Source organism: Pantherophis guttatus, chromosome 1 (assembly GCF_059756535.1).
Source record: "Pantherophis guttatus breed Tessera chromosome 1, ASM5975653v1, whole genome shotgun sequence".
NCBI lineage: Eukaryota > Metazoa > Chordata > Lepidosauria > Squamata > Colubridae > Pantherophis > Pantherophis guttatus.
Window position 1 is genome coordinate 59,704,916 of NC_142063.1, and position 16,290 is coordinate 59,721,205.

Genomic DNA, 16,290 nt, shown 5'->3' on the forward strand with positions numbered 1-16,290 from the left:
AGTGGATGATCTTGTATGAAATGGTAATGGATTTTAACTTGGATTTTAACTCTAAATCTAAAGAAGTAATTTAAGTAATTTAAAATTTAAAGGACTATGCAAAGAGTTAAACAACATAAATTAAAATTAACACAAAGTATAATTAACAGTGAAAAGTTTAGCAGAAATGATACATTTCACTGCTTTTTTAAATAGAGACACACTGGGAGATAAATGTAACTCCTGAAAAACTACTTTCCATTGCTTTTCCAACATGCCTAGTAAATGAATTATTGACAGTGGGAACATCTTTGGAAGGGTATATCCTCCAATTGACATGTAATGCGGGAGGCTTAAACTTGTTCAGGGATTTAAAGTTTAACACCAATATTTGTAGTGGTGGTTGGTATGCAGTTGACATCATTGTTTGTGTTATAATGAATGGTTACAATTTCAAGATGGGTGGTTTTTTTTGGGGGGGTGGAGAATGTTATAGCTTAAATATATATTTGTCACTAGTCTGGTAGACCTGGAATCATTAACTTTTTGATTGATTTAGAAATGTTGATCTCAGTGAATGAGTCAACTGATAAGAATATAGCCCGTTTTATAAAAAGATTAAGAGGGAGTCTAACAGCCGCCTGGTGGAAGATTATACTTTTTTGAGTCAATCACTGAACAGAGGTGAATACTGTATTAAAGATCTCTGTGGCTTTTAAAGATCTCTGTGGTTAATTCCTGCTCTGGAAAGTGCTTTAAAATTTAAATGAACCTGCAGGAACAGTTTGCCACAATGATAGCTCAACTGTTGGAGAGAGCCAAGGTGCAAGCAATCCAGTCATAATCATGAGAAGAAGAGTCACTGTTCTGTCCTTGGAAAGAAAGACAATACATGTTGTTGGGGTTCACCTAATGTCCATTAATAACTAGCCACTTTCTCTGACTCTGCTGATGCTAGATTATGTAACTCATCTCTTTAGCTTTTTTTTCCTTTGTAGGAGACAAATAAACTATCAGCCATCAGCACCAGTGAAATACGTTTGAGTCCTGATTGCATCTAGCTTTTACCTGCTACATTCTCTAGCATGGGGAGAGTATGGAAGCATATTCTCTTGTGTTGAATGGAATTTAGAATTGATCACGGGAATCGGGCATAGATCTGTTCTTGGTACCAATGTGTCCTGCTGGTATTCATACAGACTCTCTGTCACATAGCTGAGTGTTTCTAGCTATGATTAGATTAGAGAAGACAGTTTCACCAGAAACTGTCTTTCAGGTGAGGGTATTAATGGGAACCTATTTGGTAGTAATTAAATCCATGAGAATCTAGAGTAGATCCCAATGAAGAGAAACAGGGTGAGAGGAGGTTTGAATTTCTGAGGAAGCTATTGATTTTATTTAGTTATAAGATTTCATTTGAAGATACATATAGAAGCCTAGAATGGTAATATAACCTACAATATTGAGATATTGTAAATATCTAAAAATCAGAGAGCAGCATATTCCTGGCTGTAGTTTTATATTTTCAATTAGCTCTTGCAGTGGATTATTTTTAAATAATATAGATTATAATAATCACAATTTTCAGATAGAAGTAATCCAATAAAACTTTTATTTAGCTTTTCCTATTTTTTTTTCAAAATGATAAAGTGAAAAACTATTGCCTCTTCCAACTATTTATTAAAAACATATTAATGACTAACAAGAATTTGTTTATACCAAGAATGTTGACACTTTAATTATACTAATATAGTGCTTAATTTCCAACAACATATTTACTGTCTAATAAAGTCTATGTACATTTCTAATGTTCCATAATCTAGAAGAATATTGTATCAAGTAAATGTAAAATAGTGAATTTCAAAAACTTTTACTAAAGACTATTGTGATCTCAACAGCTATTTTGGAAGAAGCACCACAATAGTATGAAATGTCAATAATGTTTAGGGCAATGAATGGGTTGTGATGCTAGCTAGCTAAACCAAAGCAATACATTCTCTAACTCACCTGCAGATGCTAGATTATATAACTCATCTCTTTAGTGTTTTTTTTTTCTTTGTAGAAGACAAATAAGCTATCAGCCATCAGCACCAGTGAAATAAATTAGAGTCCTGAATGCATCTAGCTTTTACCTGCTACATTCTCTAGCATGGGGAGAGTCTGGGCATAAATTAGGAAGCATATTCTCTTGTGTTGAATGGAATTTAGAATTGATCACGGGAATCGGGCATAGATCTGTTCTTGGTACCAATGTGTCCTGCTGGTATTCATACAGACTCTCTGTCACATAGCTGAGTATTTCTAGCTACGATTAGAGCTACCAGAAACTCTTTCAGGTGAGGGTATTAATGGGAACCTATTTGGTAGTAATTAAATCCATGAGAAGCTAGAGTAGAAACAGTGAATCACCAAGGGTGAGAGGAGGTTTGGATTTCTGAGGAAGCTATTGATTTTATTTAGTTATAAGATCTCCCAACACATACACACAATGTGATCTTATATATGTAGGCAGCCATATAGCGATGCCTCTTATCTATCTAGGAAGACAAAGCCTGCCTACCTAATCTTTTAATTTCTATCCACCCCTCTTCAGTCCTACTTCTAGGATTCATGTGCTGTTGATGCCATAAATTTCTGACTTTTGTATCATAAATTAAAGGCAAATCAAATAAATTGAAAAGTCCTGGTGGTGCCTTCTTTATGCAGAGATAATTTCTTCAGAATTAGAAAACTATTCCATTTGTATTTCCAGGTGCATAATTATAACTACTCTGGATCCAGGTAGAATCAGACCCTTAGAAAGGATGCCGTCATTTCAAGAAATACCATGGTGCTTCTTTTTCATCTTCACCAGTGACAAACATGAACTTTCTTCTATGGGAGAGGATGTAGAACCTTCCAGAACTAGAGTTAATTCTTTATTGCCTACTCCATATTCACTGGCTAAGAATATGGAGTAGAGTAAGAACTTAGCCATATTCACTAGCTAAGAACTTCTTAGCCGTCTCCGGAGAGGGGCGGCATATAAATTTAATAAATAAATAAATAAACTTCTAAGTACTTTCATCTATGTCTGTTAAATAGCATAGGTTCATCTGGAAAGGAACAGGCTTCACTCACAGGACTACAGTCCACACACATATTTTGTGCTATTATACGAAGCTGCAACAGGAAAGCAACTTTTAATGACTGGCATGATGTAAGCATTCAAGTGATTTTACTGATTACCAGTCAAATACATTTTTGCAATAGGACTGGATAGGCAACAAAATAAATTTTAAAAGACTATTCAATCAGTAGGATTTTTAAAATACCTATTTTTTAAAATAACATTTATCCCAGAGAAAAGAGTTGGCTTACAAGTTGCATCGTGATTAATCTAAAAGATAAAAGGAGTCCTTTTTAAAAAAGCATTATTTATACTCTTCTGAAATGATAATGTATTCATCCCTTTATTACAGAGATCTGGAGGCAAGAGACAATTTAAACCAATCTTACATTTGTGAGACAACTAAAAACATGTAGCTCATTCAGATTGCCATGCCACCCACCATCTGTCACTGTTTGACAAACAGTATCTATTCTATAGTGGGGGCCTTTTCTACCAAGGTTCTCAGATGGTTGATTTATCAAACTTGGAATGTTTTCCCTGACAGAGAATTCCATCAAAACTACTACTTTGCTTTATTTTAGGACGTTATTTTTTATATTTTAGGACATCGTTTTTTAAAAAATTCTTTTCACAACTCTGGATTTACATATAAAAGTATCAGCAATGCTTCATTGGTATGTTATTTTCTTTAGATTGCTCAGCATAACCAACAAACTCTTTTTGGAAAGAAAAATCCTCAAAGCTGCATGTAAGATTAATCCTGTTAAGAGTTTTTCCATTGTCATTTTAAATTATTCCTTAGAAATACCTAATATGACATTCTGCAGATCCTCTATTGCTCCATTTCTTCCGATACCTTAACTCACAAAACACCTTCATTAAGTGTTGATAGCTCTTGGTGGTTGGAGGCTTCAATTAACATTTCTGATGGATGTACATGATATATATATACATTTGATTGATCAGAGTAAATATATATAATATTGCTCTGATCAATGAAATTCATGCAGGTCAAGAGAAGTGTTTCATTATCATCATCTTGCAGCAGCCCATTCATTCTGCTGGAATGCCTCCCCCCACCCCCACCCTGTATTACAGCTGAATAAATTGAGCAGTCTTAATTGGTCTTTTAATAATAGTGAAGTATACATTTGACAAGAAAAAGCATTAATAGCCAGAGACCAGTAACTAAAAAAAAAACCTTTTTACATTTGGCAAAATCAAAATCTCCATGGTTTTCCTGGCTTGAGCAAGACCCCAAGCAAACTACTAAATACACTGCCTAACAAAGATTTTGCTTACTGAACACTTTTGGGTGTATCTTACAGGTTTTTGGCTGGTTCCCAAATTCTAAAGCTCTCTACAACATTTAGGAGGCTAAATTGGAAGTCTAATTCCATCTGCCAATGACCTCTGTTCCAAATACAACTCTTATAATTTGTTGAACTCAATTCCAAACATTTTTACTACTGTATTTATTTGAGATAAAAGGAGCAATTTGGCTCTTCTGAAGTTGAATATAAAACTGAATATTATACACAGCAGGCATCTTAATGTTTTATTCATTGCAATCTGCATACAGATAAACTTCACCAATATTTACCGGTAACTCACTGCAGCATTTTGTAAATTTTGATAAGATTACATAAAAAGGAACTAAGTGTTTGTATATTTACTTATAGTTTCAGCAAATATATTGATTACTGTAAAAAAATGAAATCACAATGAAAGTGGAGGCCTGATTTATTTAACTTGTCCAATTAGTTCATTACTTTACAATTTTAGAGAAATTAAAACTAAACTCCAGTACCTTGAAAACAAAACAAGTCAATGGTAGTTTCTAGCAACCAGTAGTCAAGTAATGCAGAAAACATACATTGGAAAATGCTGCTTTTCATTAAAGTTGCATACTTATATTTACATTATTTCAAAATTCTTAAAGTCTGAGTGTAATGTAAAAATAATTTCTAAATCATTTAATATAAAATGCCACTCACATGTCTTCTTGGAAATAAGTGCTATTGAGTTCAATGGAACTTACTGTTATGCAGGTGGATATGACTGCTGTTTTAATGTGTTTTGCATGTAACTAAATATATTTATAAAATGTTATTCTATGCATTAAGCTTAGAACAGCATATTAACCACAGTTAAGATGTATTCCCTAATAACTAAGTTTAGGATTACAACTTAAGTTTACAACCCATTTTACTGATCTTAATGGAGTTACATAAGGATAACTGTAGGATTGTAGCCTAGTTACACATATTTCAGTAACATACAAATGTAATGAAGGTCAGTGTGAGGGATGCAGGTCAAACTGACAGCTGTTGAGCACTATTCACGTTGTTAAAAATGACTGAATTTACAATACTAGTAGTTCATGGTTTGAAACTTCAGAAAAGATACAAGGTACAATGAAGGTACTCCATCTGTTAAAATGAATGAGCTAAATTGCTAGATGTCTAGCAATCATGCGTTAAGTCTTTTTGTTACGGTATGGTAAGAATTATTACAAGAAAGCTAGCTTCTAAATACCTCATTGACGAATTTTCCTGTTATTGAGCCATCAATTCTGCTTAAGGGGAAGTTAATGTGTGCATACAAACACCTAGAATAGCAGTTAAAGCAAAAGCAGGAGGTCAAAAAATGTTGCCGAGTGCTCCGAAAAGGATCCCAAAGATTTTAATTTCAGAATTAAAAAAGGCAAGTAATACTTGAGTTTTTTAAAGTTATAATGGAACTTGTAATTATGGAGATGATTCAGATTTAAATCCTAGTGTGAATTCAAAATGCTGTCATTGCGTAATGGGGTATGCAGACACAGATATACTTATGCCCTGCCACACAAGGGTGCCGAGGATAACCAAGAAGCATGCCCTTAAAGATAGCTAAGAGCAGCACTGAAGCAAATTGCCTACACTCTCGATATGAGTAAATTATTAATGAAAAACATACTAAAATACAAAAAGACAATTCTAAACAGAAATCAAATTTTAACTGTCATTGTGCTAGAGAATACTCGTTAAAGGAATAAGGCTGAGAAATTTAAGCCTGTCTGCAAGAGGAATACGTGGTTTTTCCTGTACAGTTTGATGCTTTTGTCATACCATCTATAGTAGAAAAATAAATTCTTTAGCAACCTAGAAATCATTTACAAAATGCTTGCAATTTATTTTCTTCTTAAAATGCCTCTGTTAAACTAATGGCTATAAATAAAAGCTATTTAAACAGCAGATGATGTAAAACAAATTAATGCTACTACAATTACAGGACAAATTTTATTATTATATTTATATCCTGTGTGCTTTGAATTGGAATAGAGCATTTTGTTTTTTGTAGAAAAGATAATTACTTGCAAGAATATAACACAAATATCAAGGTAATTTATAATATACAAATATTTTAACAGCAGCCTGGGTTATGGTATCTTAAGTATAATGGTAATGTAAGTCATAACTCTAAGTACAATACCTAGGACATAACAAAAAAGGCAATTTTTATTTCAGAAGGCCAAAGCCCATAAGAATCTTTAAAAAGTTTTTAAAATCAAAAATTAAATTACCTTAGTATTCAAAAATGTTCTACATACCGCAACTGATAGTAAACAATTGAGATGACAACAGTGATAGTAAAGTCTCCCAACTAATTCAGATATTGCCATGGTTTTTTTTCCTAAAGCTTATTCTTAAGAAAAAGTATTTTGCAGATGAAAGAAAAAGTTGGTAAGGAAAACTCAGACCTGGATGCAAATTTCATTCTGCTTATGGGCTAAATTTTACCCATTCATTCTCTCTAAAGATTTCTTCCAGAGGTAAAAATGATCTCTTTAGGGACACTGGAAATCTGCGTAAGATCCACAAGTGATCCACTGAATCACTTGTATAGATGAAAGAAACCCTTCCATTTGTGGACAGAAATCTGAGCCAATTCAAATATTTAAACCATTCCATTTTTTCCCCATAACTAACCTTTCATCACATTTATTAACTATCAACTATTAATCAAGAATGTTTAAAAATTAAGCAGCATTCTTTAACAGAGATATTTGTACCAATATAAAAAAGAAAAATAATTTTAAATGGTGCAAAAGTTATTTTGAAAATATAGTACAACAGCTCACAGGAAAAAAAAATGAACACAGGTATCTTTATATATACAAATTTAGATGCTTCAGTACCCAAAGTATTTATTGCTATATATTAGCAATGCTTTTTATACCTTTAGAGGGCCACAGAAAAATAGATATAGTGTATATGTTAAATTTATGGTCTAGATTGTTTGGTTTAGCAAGTTTACACTACAGCAAAGTTCTCATTTAGGTATGAAAAGTTATACAGCCTTATATGAAATCATCAAATTATTCTCTCTACACTAAATGAATTTCCTAGTGGGAAAAATTAAAATATAGAAAATATATTAGGCTTACAAGACCTTCAATGATCTTTCAAACATGCAGTTTACAGAATTAACAGTATTATAAAAAGTTTCATTAATTAATGCAAATTAAGGGAAAAGTAGATAATCGTAACATATTTGCACAGTGCTTAACTCACTTTTACAATAGCATGTCCTTGGTATTGTGCTACAAGAAAAAAAATCTAAAGCCCTCAACAAAAATATCCACAGGTTTAAGAGAAAAAGAAGTATGGGAATGTGGCATTTATAACAGTGCAGTTTGTTTTTCCAAAATATGTTGCAATGTAGTATAAGTAGTTCATAATTTCCAAAAAAGACATGGTTGTATTTTACGTGTAGAATATGACTAAATTGGTATGAAAATGATGGGGAGGGGAGACAATTAAATAACAAAAAACAGCCCTAAAGCAGGCTGCAAGTATTGAATGTTCCATAAATGATTTATTTAATCATAACATTTCTATAGAAAAGTTTTATTCACAATATATTGTGACAAACTGTCACAGAAATGATAGTGATTGCGTAAATGTTCATGCAACAGCAGCTTTGCATTTTAGTTATTTCTGATTTAAAAAATTAAACCTCTCCAGTCATGCTAATCACATAATTTTGACCTGCAGTGTTATGAACAAGGTGGATAGAGTGACTACAAACAAAAATATTTTAGTTTAGGTTCAAATTCTTTCATAATGAAGTTGTCATTGTATCTTGAAACATGCACATCCAGTTTTCCTCTGTATCCATTGCCAAGCTCTTGACAAATCATCTTCTTGTCAGTTGTTTTGTTTAAATAATTCCAAGAGGATCTGCTTGCAACTGTGGTTGTATTAGCTGAGGTTGTAGTGGTGGTGGTAACTGTAGTGGTAAAATTGGGTCCACCATCTGTACTGGATTCGAACCTGGAAGCTGATGTGCTACATTGTCAGACATTTCTGAAATTTCTCCACCATAGAAGAAAAATTGGCATTGTTGAATGACTGTTTCTATTACTGACTGAAGGATTTTGGTGGTTGACAGGAACTCCCTGTTTTCAAAATCAGGTCTCATCAAAGTAGGCCAGAAACATATAGATAAGTTATCTGCAGTCATTAGGTTGGTTCTGCTCTGTTGACTAACTCTATAATATGAATAAATGTATTGAAGAGTTAATATTTGACTGAAAATGTACCTGAAAATGTTACATAGCATTATATTTAATACAGTCAGCAGTTTTTAGACATTATATCCTGAACATAATGCAACAACAAACGAGGCTCAGTCATGTGCTTATTCTTAAAATACAAGAAAACAGGCATAATTACCTAAGAACTCCTTAAATCTACTATTTCTCTGCATGAATAGAAAAAGTAGAAAGATCTACGGTCTATTGAAATAGAGAAAATGGATTGTGTAAGTTGTTCATACAAATGCACTAGTGCCAAAGTTCTTGAACAAAACTATCAGCCTCAAGTTGGATTCTACCATTATGACCATGATTGTAATGAACATTTAAGCTATTTACAGCCACTTTTTTACACAGCTTTGTTTAAATAAAACATTTACACTATTTAAATGTTTTACATTAAAAACCGTGCATACACTATCAGAAGCAAACCCACAGACATTATGGGTGTCTATTTCCTACTAAGGTCTGCAGTGACAGGTTTGAAGGCTATCTCTAGCACACAATGACCAAGGCAAGATTATAGGTAGTCTTTGCTTAATAGTCAAAAGTATGATGGATCCCCCAAAAAGGTATTTACAATCCAATTTTAAAGTTCCAACAGCAGCACATACATCGGTTACCATGTGATCATATTTTGGTTGTTTGGCAACCAGCTTACTTTTATGCCAGTTTGCAGCATCCCAGTCACATAACCATGATTTTCAATTGGGGCTTGGTTTTTTTTTGCCAATTTCCAATGTTTATGTCCAGTTTCTGGCAAAAACACCCCAGTGGAATTTTACAAGATATAAATTACAGAACTTTTAAGTCAGCACAGGGAAGAGATATAAATCTCTTAAAAGAACTTTCCAACACCAGGTGCTATTACTAAGAAAAGCACCTCTACTTCTTATCAACTCTGTCAATTTATTGGTGCGTAAGTAAGAACTTCATATTCATATAAATGTAGACAGCCTTTCAAAATCACCTTTTTATTGCTACACCAACCCATTGATTCATTAAAACATTTCATTTAATGATGTTTTACATCAATGGACAACACTGTAATACCCAACTGCTACAAAAATATGGATAAGGCTTTCATAGATCTTTCTAATTTACAGTTTAATTGTTATTTATTACATTTGTTTACCGACGATCTTGCACCAGATGACTTAATGTTTCATGCAAGCAACTTTATGCATAGCAGATTAATATGATTAATCTTTCTGACAAATATTAATGAAGTTATTTATCTGTAATTGATATTTGGCAAAGAAAATACCTGTTCAGATGAGTTATTACATATTTGAACACTTCATAATTCACTGGATGGAATTTCTTCACAATTTCCTTTAATTCATACAGTCTTTCAGTCTTATCAAGAATTTCTGTAAAAACAAAATAAAAACAAAATTTTAAAATAATAAGCATATAGCAGCTCAGTGCACTGTTTCTAATTTTGGGACCTAATATGTGCTGGGACACTATTATGAGGAATGTTAACCTATGTTAATGTAATAGCCAGTCATTAAATTTTTTTCATATGTAGGGGGCAGTAATAAAACTGATGAGTGGGTGAACATTTGAATAGAAACAATCTGAAGTAAGATTTTAGAGAATTTTCTATTCAATAAATGTATGTGAACAAATTGCTAATTTCTCCTCTTCTGTCTCCATGAGCGGCAATCCTCTGGAGATGTGCAGGGTTTGTGGAACAATAATGCAATCATGCTATCAATGAAGTCCATTCCATTGGTGGGCAGAGAAGTTTGGTTTCACCCCTTAAATAGGCAGAGTTCACTAGTTTAGTTTAGCATGGTATAGTAAAAATACAAATAATAAAATACAGGGCAAATAAAATATAGGGCAAGTTAATATTTAGAGTAGAAGGGTTAATTAATCAACAGTGTGTATGGGAAGCTTTCTGTGATTACTTGAAATATTACCTAACAATAAAGGCATATAAAAGAATTTGTAAAATGGGAAATATAAAGACCCCCCCCCAATAAATCTGTGAAATCCTCAAAAGGCACCAAACAGGTTGAAATGAATACAATAGAGACTATAGTAGGTAAGAGATAGAAAATAGTTATCCATAACATGTACTCCATGAGGAAAAAAAATTACTTACTTGATGCTTCAACTAATTCTGGATGCAGTGAGTAAGGAATTAAAGGATCTGGGAGATCTGCAAAGAAAGCTTTAAGAGCTCCTGCCACAGCGTTTACTGTTACATCCATAGATTCCACACTAATATTATGATCTACAAAGTAGTATGAAACTTGTATTAGGAATACAAAAACTTCTACTACACATTTCTCAAGAGAATTCATTCACCATTAATTTTCAATTTAAAAAATCCTTTCACAAGTATTACTAAGCCACTTCCTGTATCTATGTGCTTCATGTTTCCTATGTGAAGAATTCTGCATTTTTCTGCTAAAATTCACTCTTATTTTTCTAAATTATCAAGATTGCTAGAGGATTAGTTGCCTGACACAATTTTATATCAGATACAAATCTGATAACTTTAATGAATGAAATGCTTAACTAATTAATGAGTACAGGACCAACCAGCACACTGCTTTCAATGTGTATTCTTCATTGTGTGCCTGCTTACTCTCTTCTAATCCCTTTCTCTCCAATGAATGCAATTATAAACATTAATTTCTCTTCTTGTTCATTATCCAGCACTGAGATGAGCATTCAAAAGGATAGGAGTGTGGCTAGAAGGCAAACAAAAGCCAGAGTTGTAAAACTGATTATTCTTGTCAGTTTTGGGTGGTAAGCAGAAATGCAGTCAAGTAATTTTCACGTGAGGTGGGCATGGCCAGGGTGGGCGTGGCCAGTTCGACAACACTTGTGTCAGGGGCGCCTGTGGTGGCCTGAGAGCTCTGCCAGTGAAAACGGAGCTTGGGAGGCAGCGCATGGCCCTCCCAAGCTGTTTTTGCTGGCAGAGGCACCGCAGGCTGGTCCTTTGCTGTTTCCAGGGAGGCCCCGCGGGCCAGATCTAAGCACCCCGCAGGCCGAATGTAATATTTGATTATTTGGGAGGTTATAAAAGGTGTGCCATAAACAGTCTATTTTTATTATAAATCTCATGGGCTCTAAGAGACATTATGCAGAAAAAAATGTTTTGAAATTTAGTAAAATAAATTAAAATATTATACATTGAATTAAACATCAACATACCAACACATATAGTACAGCTAACATATCAAACTAGTTTTTAATACATTTATATATTCACATTATTCAATTTCTATGATTAGATTCTACAAAGATAGTACGGTGGTGCAGTGGTTAGAGTGCAGTACTGCAGGCTACTTCTGCTGACTGCCGGCTGCCAGCAATTTCGCAGATCGAATCTCACCAGGCTCAAGGTTGACTCAGCCTTCCATCTTTCCAAGGTCGGTAAAATGAGGACCCAGATTGTTGGAGGCAATATGCTCATTCTGTAAACCGCTTAAGAGAGGGCTGTAAAAGTACTGTGAAGCGGTATATAAGTCTAAGTGCTATTGCTATCATAGAAGAGTTTTAAATACTGCACTAAAACAACATTACATAGTTATAACTATGTAATCATAACAAAGATCCCCATTACCTTGGTCAAATTGCTTTTGAATGTTGTCTTGATCTGTTTTATTACCACTAACACGATAGAGGCCTTCAGTACCCAGACCTTTGGGAAAAGAAAGAAAACATCAAAGGATGGAAGTCACTCACATAGTAAAAAAATTCTTCCAGCAAATACTTGATATTTTTTCTCATAAATACATCAATGTAAGCAGTCTTTAATTCACATTATTTATTATTTATTAAAACAATATAAAATTCTAAATGAGGAACAAGTAAGACTTTCAAAATTACTTAACAGCAAGAATAAATATTTAAATGTAATTTCTTACCTGTATCTTCAATAAACTGCACACACTTCTCAACAAAGAGAGGGATAGGTTTTTCAGGTGTAACCAGATCTTGTAGGGGCATCCCAAAGTAATTACTTTCCCAGTTTCTACGAGTTGGTGGATTGAATGTCTTTGTTTTCTTTTTTTGCTGCAACAAAACAGCATTAATGGTCAAGAATATTAGCTATTGAAATAAACATTCTCTAATAACTACATAATATTAGAAAGGCATTTTTTCATATGGCAATGTTCATCTTGAAGATATATAATTAATACAAAGAATAACCAAATTTGCCCACTATGCTACATCTGTCTGTATCCAGGGCAAGGATCCTGAATCTTTCCCAGAGCATGATGCAGAAAATAGTTACTGGTTAGTTTCTTATAACCAAACTACTATTTACCTGAATACTACTTCTCATCCCACATCTAATCCTTATTAATGAACTTCAGACTATTTACTGCTCATGTCTTATATGTAAGCTTTTACTGGACAGGTTTATTTATTGATTTAGAAAATTTATATAGCCACTCAACCTGAATAATTGTTCATCTGGATAATATATATAAAATACTCCTACTCCCAAAAAACATTGTATAACCATGACAAATAAAAAATCTCAAGCATTTCAGTTACGAAAGTGAAAGCTTATTGTAAACTCTTGCCTTTTGGATTGAAATTATAAAATGCATTCATTTCCGAGACTACATAACATACAACCTCAAATTTGTACTTCTACATTCTCATTACATCTGCTCTCATTAATATGAGATATAATCAGACATAATATAATTTATTATTATATAATATTATTATTTTCTGGTAAAGAATGCTATGCTTCAACTTTCAAAATATACACATACAAGGCATGATATATAAAAACAGTATCTCACATAATACAACTAAAATTGTTAAAAGTTTATTAGAAAGAATTGTTATAGTAATGGTGCTGTCAGAAAACAGAAAGCAAATTCCACCAGTATTACTTTGTCAAGCACCAAAAATTGTGAAGACTTTACCAACTAAAACATTCAAATTAGGAATTTTCTGAAGCTAGGTACTTAAATAACTGTCAGTTTACTGAACCATTAAAAGTCTATTTGAATAAACAGTCCTAAATTTAAAGACATTTTGTCATTTTTACAAATTAATACAAATTAAAATCTTGACTCATAAATTATGGCATATTTTAAACATTCAATTCCAATTTGATTTTTTTAATTGCATTTTTAATAGTGAATATCTTGATTATTTTTAATGTGAGTTAAACAAGTTTACTATAATATCTATGTACTTAATCTCACAAGCCATCCAACTTGGTAACGATGTTATTCCATTAAAATAAAGAAAGGGAAAAAACATTTATGGCCAACTGGCTGGTGATTTAGAAGCCATAAACATAAAATGTGTCTCCTTTTCCAAGTGGCACATTTTAATGCACTAGGAAATTTTAAATATTTTCTCCCAGAGATATTATTCCTTCATCTCAACCAGGGGTGTGTGGGTGGGTGTGCGCACATGCATATATACATATACTCAATTCTGAAGGGCACTATGGGGAGTTCATGATTTAAATGACGTGAATACTTTTATTTCATTTTAATTTTATTCCTGACCATACACACAGCTGATGTGAAACTTAACAGATGCTCAGTTAAGGTAAATACAGTGTATGGCTATGGTCATTTACTTTACTTTACTTTTATTAGACTTCTATACCGCCCTTCTCCTGAAGGACTCAGGGCGGTGTAAGCCATATTAAAACACATAAAATTTACAAAATTTAAAAACCATTAAAATCAAATATACAAAAATTTGACCCACAAATTAAAAACGAACATACACCCATTAAAATTCATATTCATATTAGGCCAGCCCGGCTTGTTGAAACAAGCGGGTCTTCATTTGTAAGACTGTATCTTATAATACATTGTTAAAAATGTATTAATGCTTTCAAAATAAATATTAGATACAGTCTTTTCCCCTTAAATAAGACCTGGTCTTATATTTTTTGAGGGGGTCCAAAATAAGAACTCGGGCTTATTTTCAGGGAAACACAATTTCAGGGTGATCAGCCTGCCACAAAGGCGACTGGTTGTGGGAAAGCTGAGAGTCAGTGGGCCAGAGAAAGCGGCCGGCCGCAAGAGGCTAGTCTTCATGCAGCGGGACCTGCAGCAGACGGAGGCAGAGGCAAGAGGGGGGAGGCACACAATCCAGATGCCTGTGCGAGCTACAGGCAAGCCGAGAGACGGTGGGACAAAATGGGCGGCCGGCTGCAGGAGGCTTGTCTTCACGTCTCTTGGCTTGCCTGCTTGTCAGGATCGCCTGCCTCCCCTGCACCTCTGCTTCCAGTGCTGCCGCATCCAGACGAGCCTCCCACAGCTGCCTGCCTGCTCCAGCCCGACTCTCAGCTTTCCCTTGGCCCACGCGGCACGTCCAGATCACCTGTCTCCCCTGCCTCTGCCTGCTGCTTGGACAGGTAATCAACTCACCTGCACTGCAAAGGCTGCAGCCGGACACCATTAGCCCCCGCGCCCTCGCTGCTCCAGTGCTGGCCCTGACCCCGCAGGCTGATGACGATCTTCACTAGGGCTTATTTTTGAAGTAGGGCTTATATTAGGTGCATGCTTAAAAATCAAGCTAGGGTTTATTTTGGGGTAGGTCTTATTTTTGGAGAAACATGTTATGTCAAGCTACTTAAAGTTATTGGGTTCATAATGACCATAAAGTCTTCCTGAGCTCAAGATTAAAAATAACTGTACAGGAAGCGTAAAACCTAAAAAGATAAATTTCTTGCTTTATTTACTTATTATTTTTATGAAATGTTTGCCGCCATCTCACTGTGAGGCAACTCGAGGGAACTTTTTACATAAATCACATTCTTTTACCTTGTGCTCTATCAATTTTACTTAAGACACAATAATTTTAAAACCTTTTCAAGCAAGCAAACCTATTAAAAGTACAAACAATGCCTAGGAAATACTAGAGAATACTGTCTAGACAATGAAAAGTTTCCCTTTTTTAGTCAATAAACCATTTCTCCACAGAATAAAAAGTTATTCTGAACAAATGTCCATAATACTTAAGAAAAATACATTAATCCAATTAAGCACACTGATTGGTCTTTTTAAGAAATAAATCCAACTACCATCATTCTTCAAAATCATAAATGTATATTTAGATATTGCTTATAATAAATACCAATATGTTAAATTTTGGAAAGCTTTATAGCTTTTAAATGTTTACATTATATACATTCAGTTCAAAATAAAAGGTAATTTAGACGCTGGCCTGCAACTTTCATTGACATACAGTGGGGCAAAAAAGTATTTAGTCAACCACCAATTGTGCAAGTTCTCCCACTTAAAAAGATGAGAGGCCTGTAATTGACATCATAAGTAGACCTCAACTATGAGAGACAAAATGAGAAAACAAATCCAGACAATCACATTGTCTGACTTGGAAAGAATTTATTATGGTGGAAAATAAGTATTTGATCAATATCAAAAGTTCATCTCAATACTTTGTTATATATCCTTTTTTGGCAATGACAGAGGTCAAACGTTTTCTGTAAGTCTTCACAAGGTTGGTACACACTGTTGCTGGTATGTTGGCCCATTCCTCCATGCAGATCTCCTCTAGAGCAGTGATGTTTTGGGGCTGTTGCTGGGCAACACGGATTTTCAACTCCCTCCAAAGGTTTCCTATGGAGTTGAGATCTGGA

General features: G+C 34.0%; 1 protein-coding gene across 4 annotated transcripts in view; it reads right to left on the minus strand.

Annotated features, from left to right (window-relative positions):
- Positions 1 to 4,635: 4,635 nt before the first annotated feature.
- Positions 4,636 to 16,290, minus strand: part of ARHGAP5 (Rho GTPase activating protein 5) — a 45,509-nt gene continuing 33,854 nt past the window's right edge. For all 4 annotated transcript variants that reach the window (XM_034417986.3, XM_034417984.3, XM_034417985.3 and 1 more), the window contains 5 exons: positions 12,566 to 12,713; positions 12,262 to 12,339; positions 10,789 to 10,920; positions 9,940 to 10,045; positions 4,636 to 8,627 (listed from right to left, as the gene is read on the minus strand). In XM_034417986.3, coding sequence (XP_034273877.1) covers positions 8,297 to 8,627; positions 9,940 to 10,045; positions 10,789 to 10,920; positions 12,262 to 12,339; positions 12,566 to 12,713 — 795 coding nt within the window. In that variant the 3' untranslated portion in view covers positions 4,636 to 8,296. The remainder of the gene's footprint in view (positions 8,628 to 9,939; positions 10,046 to 10,788; positions 10,921 to 12,261; positions 12,340 to 12,565; positions 12,714 to 16,290) is intronic.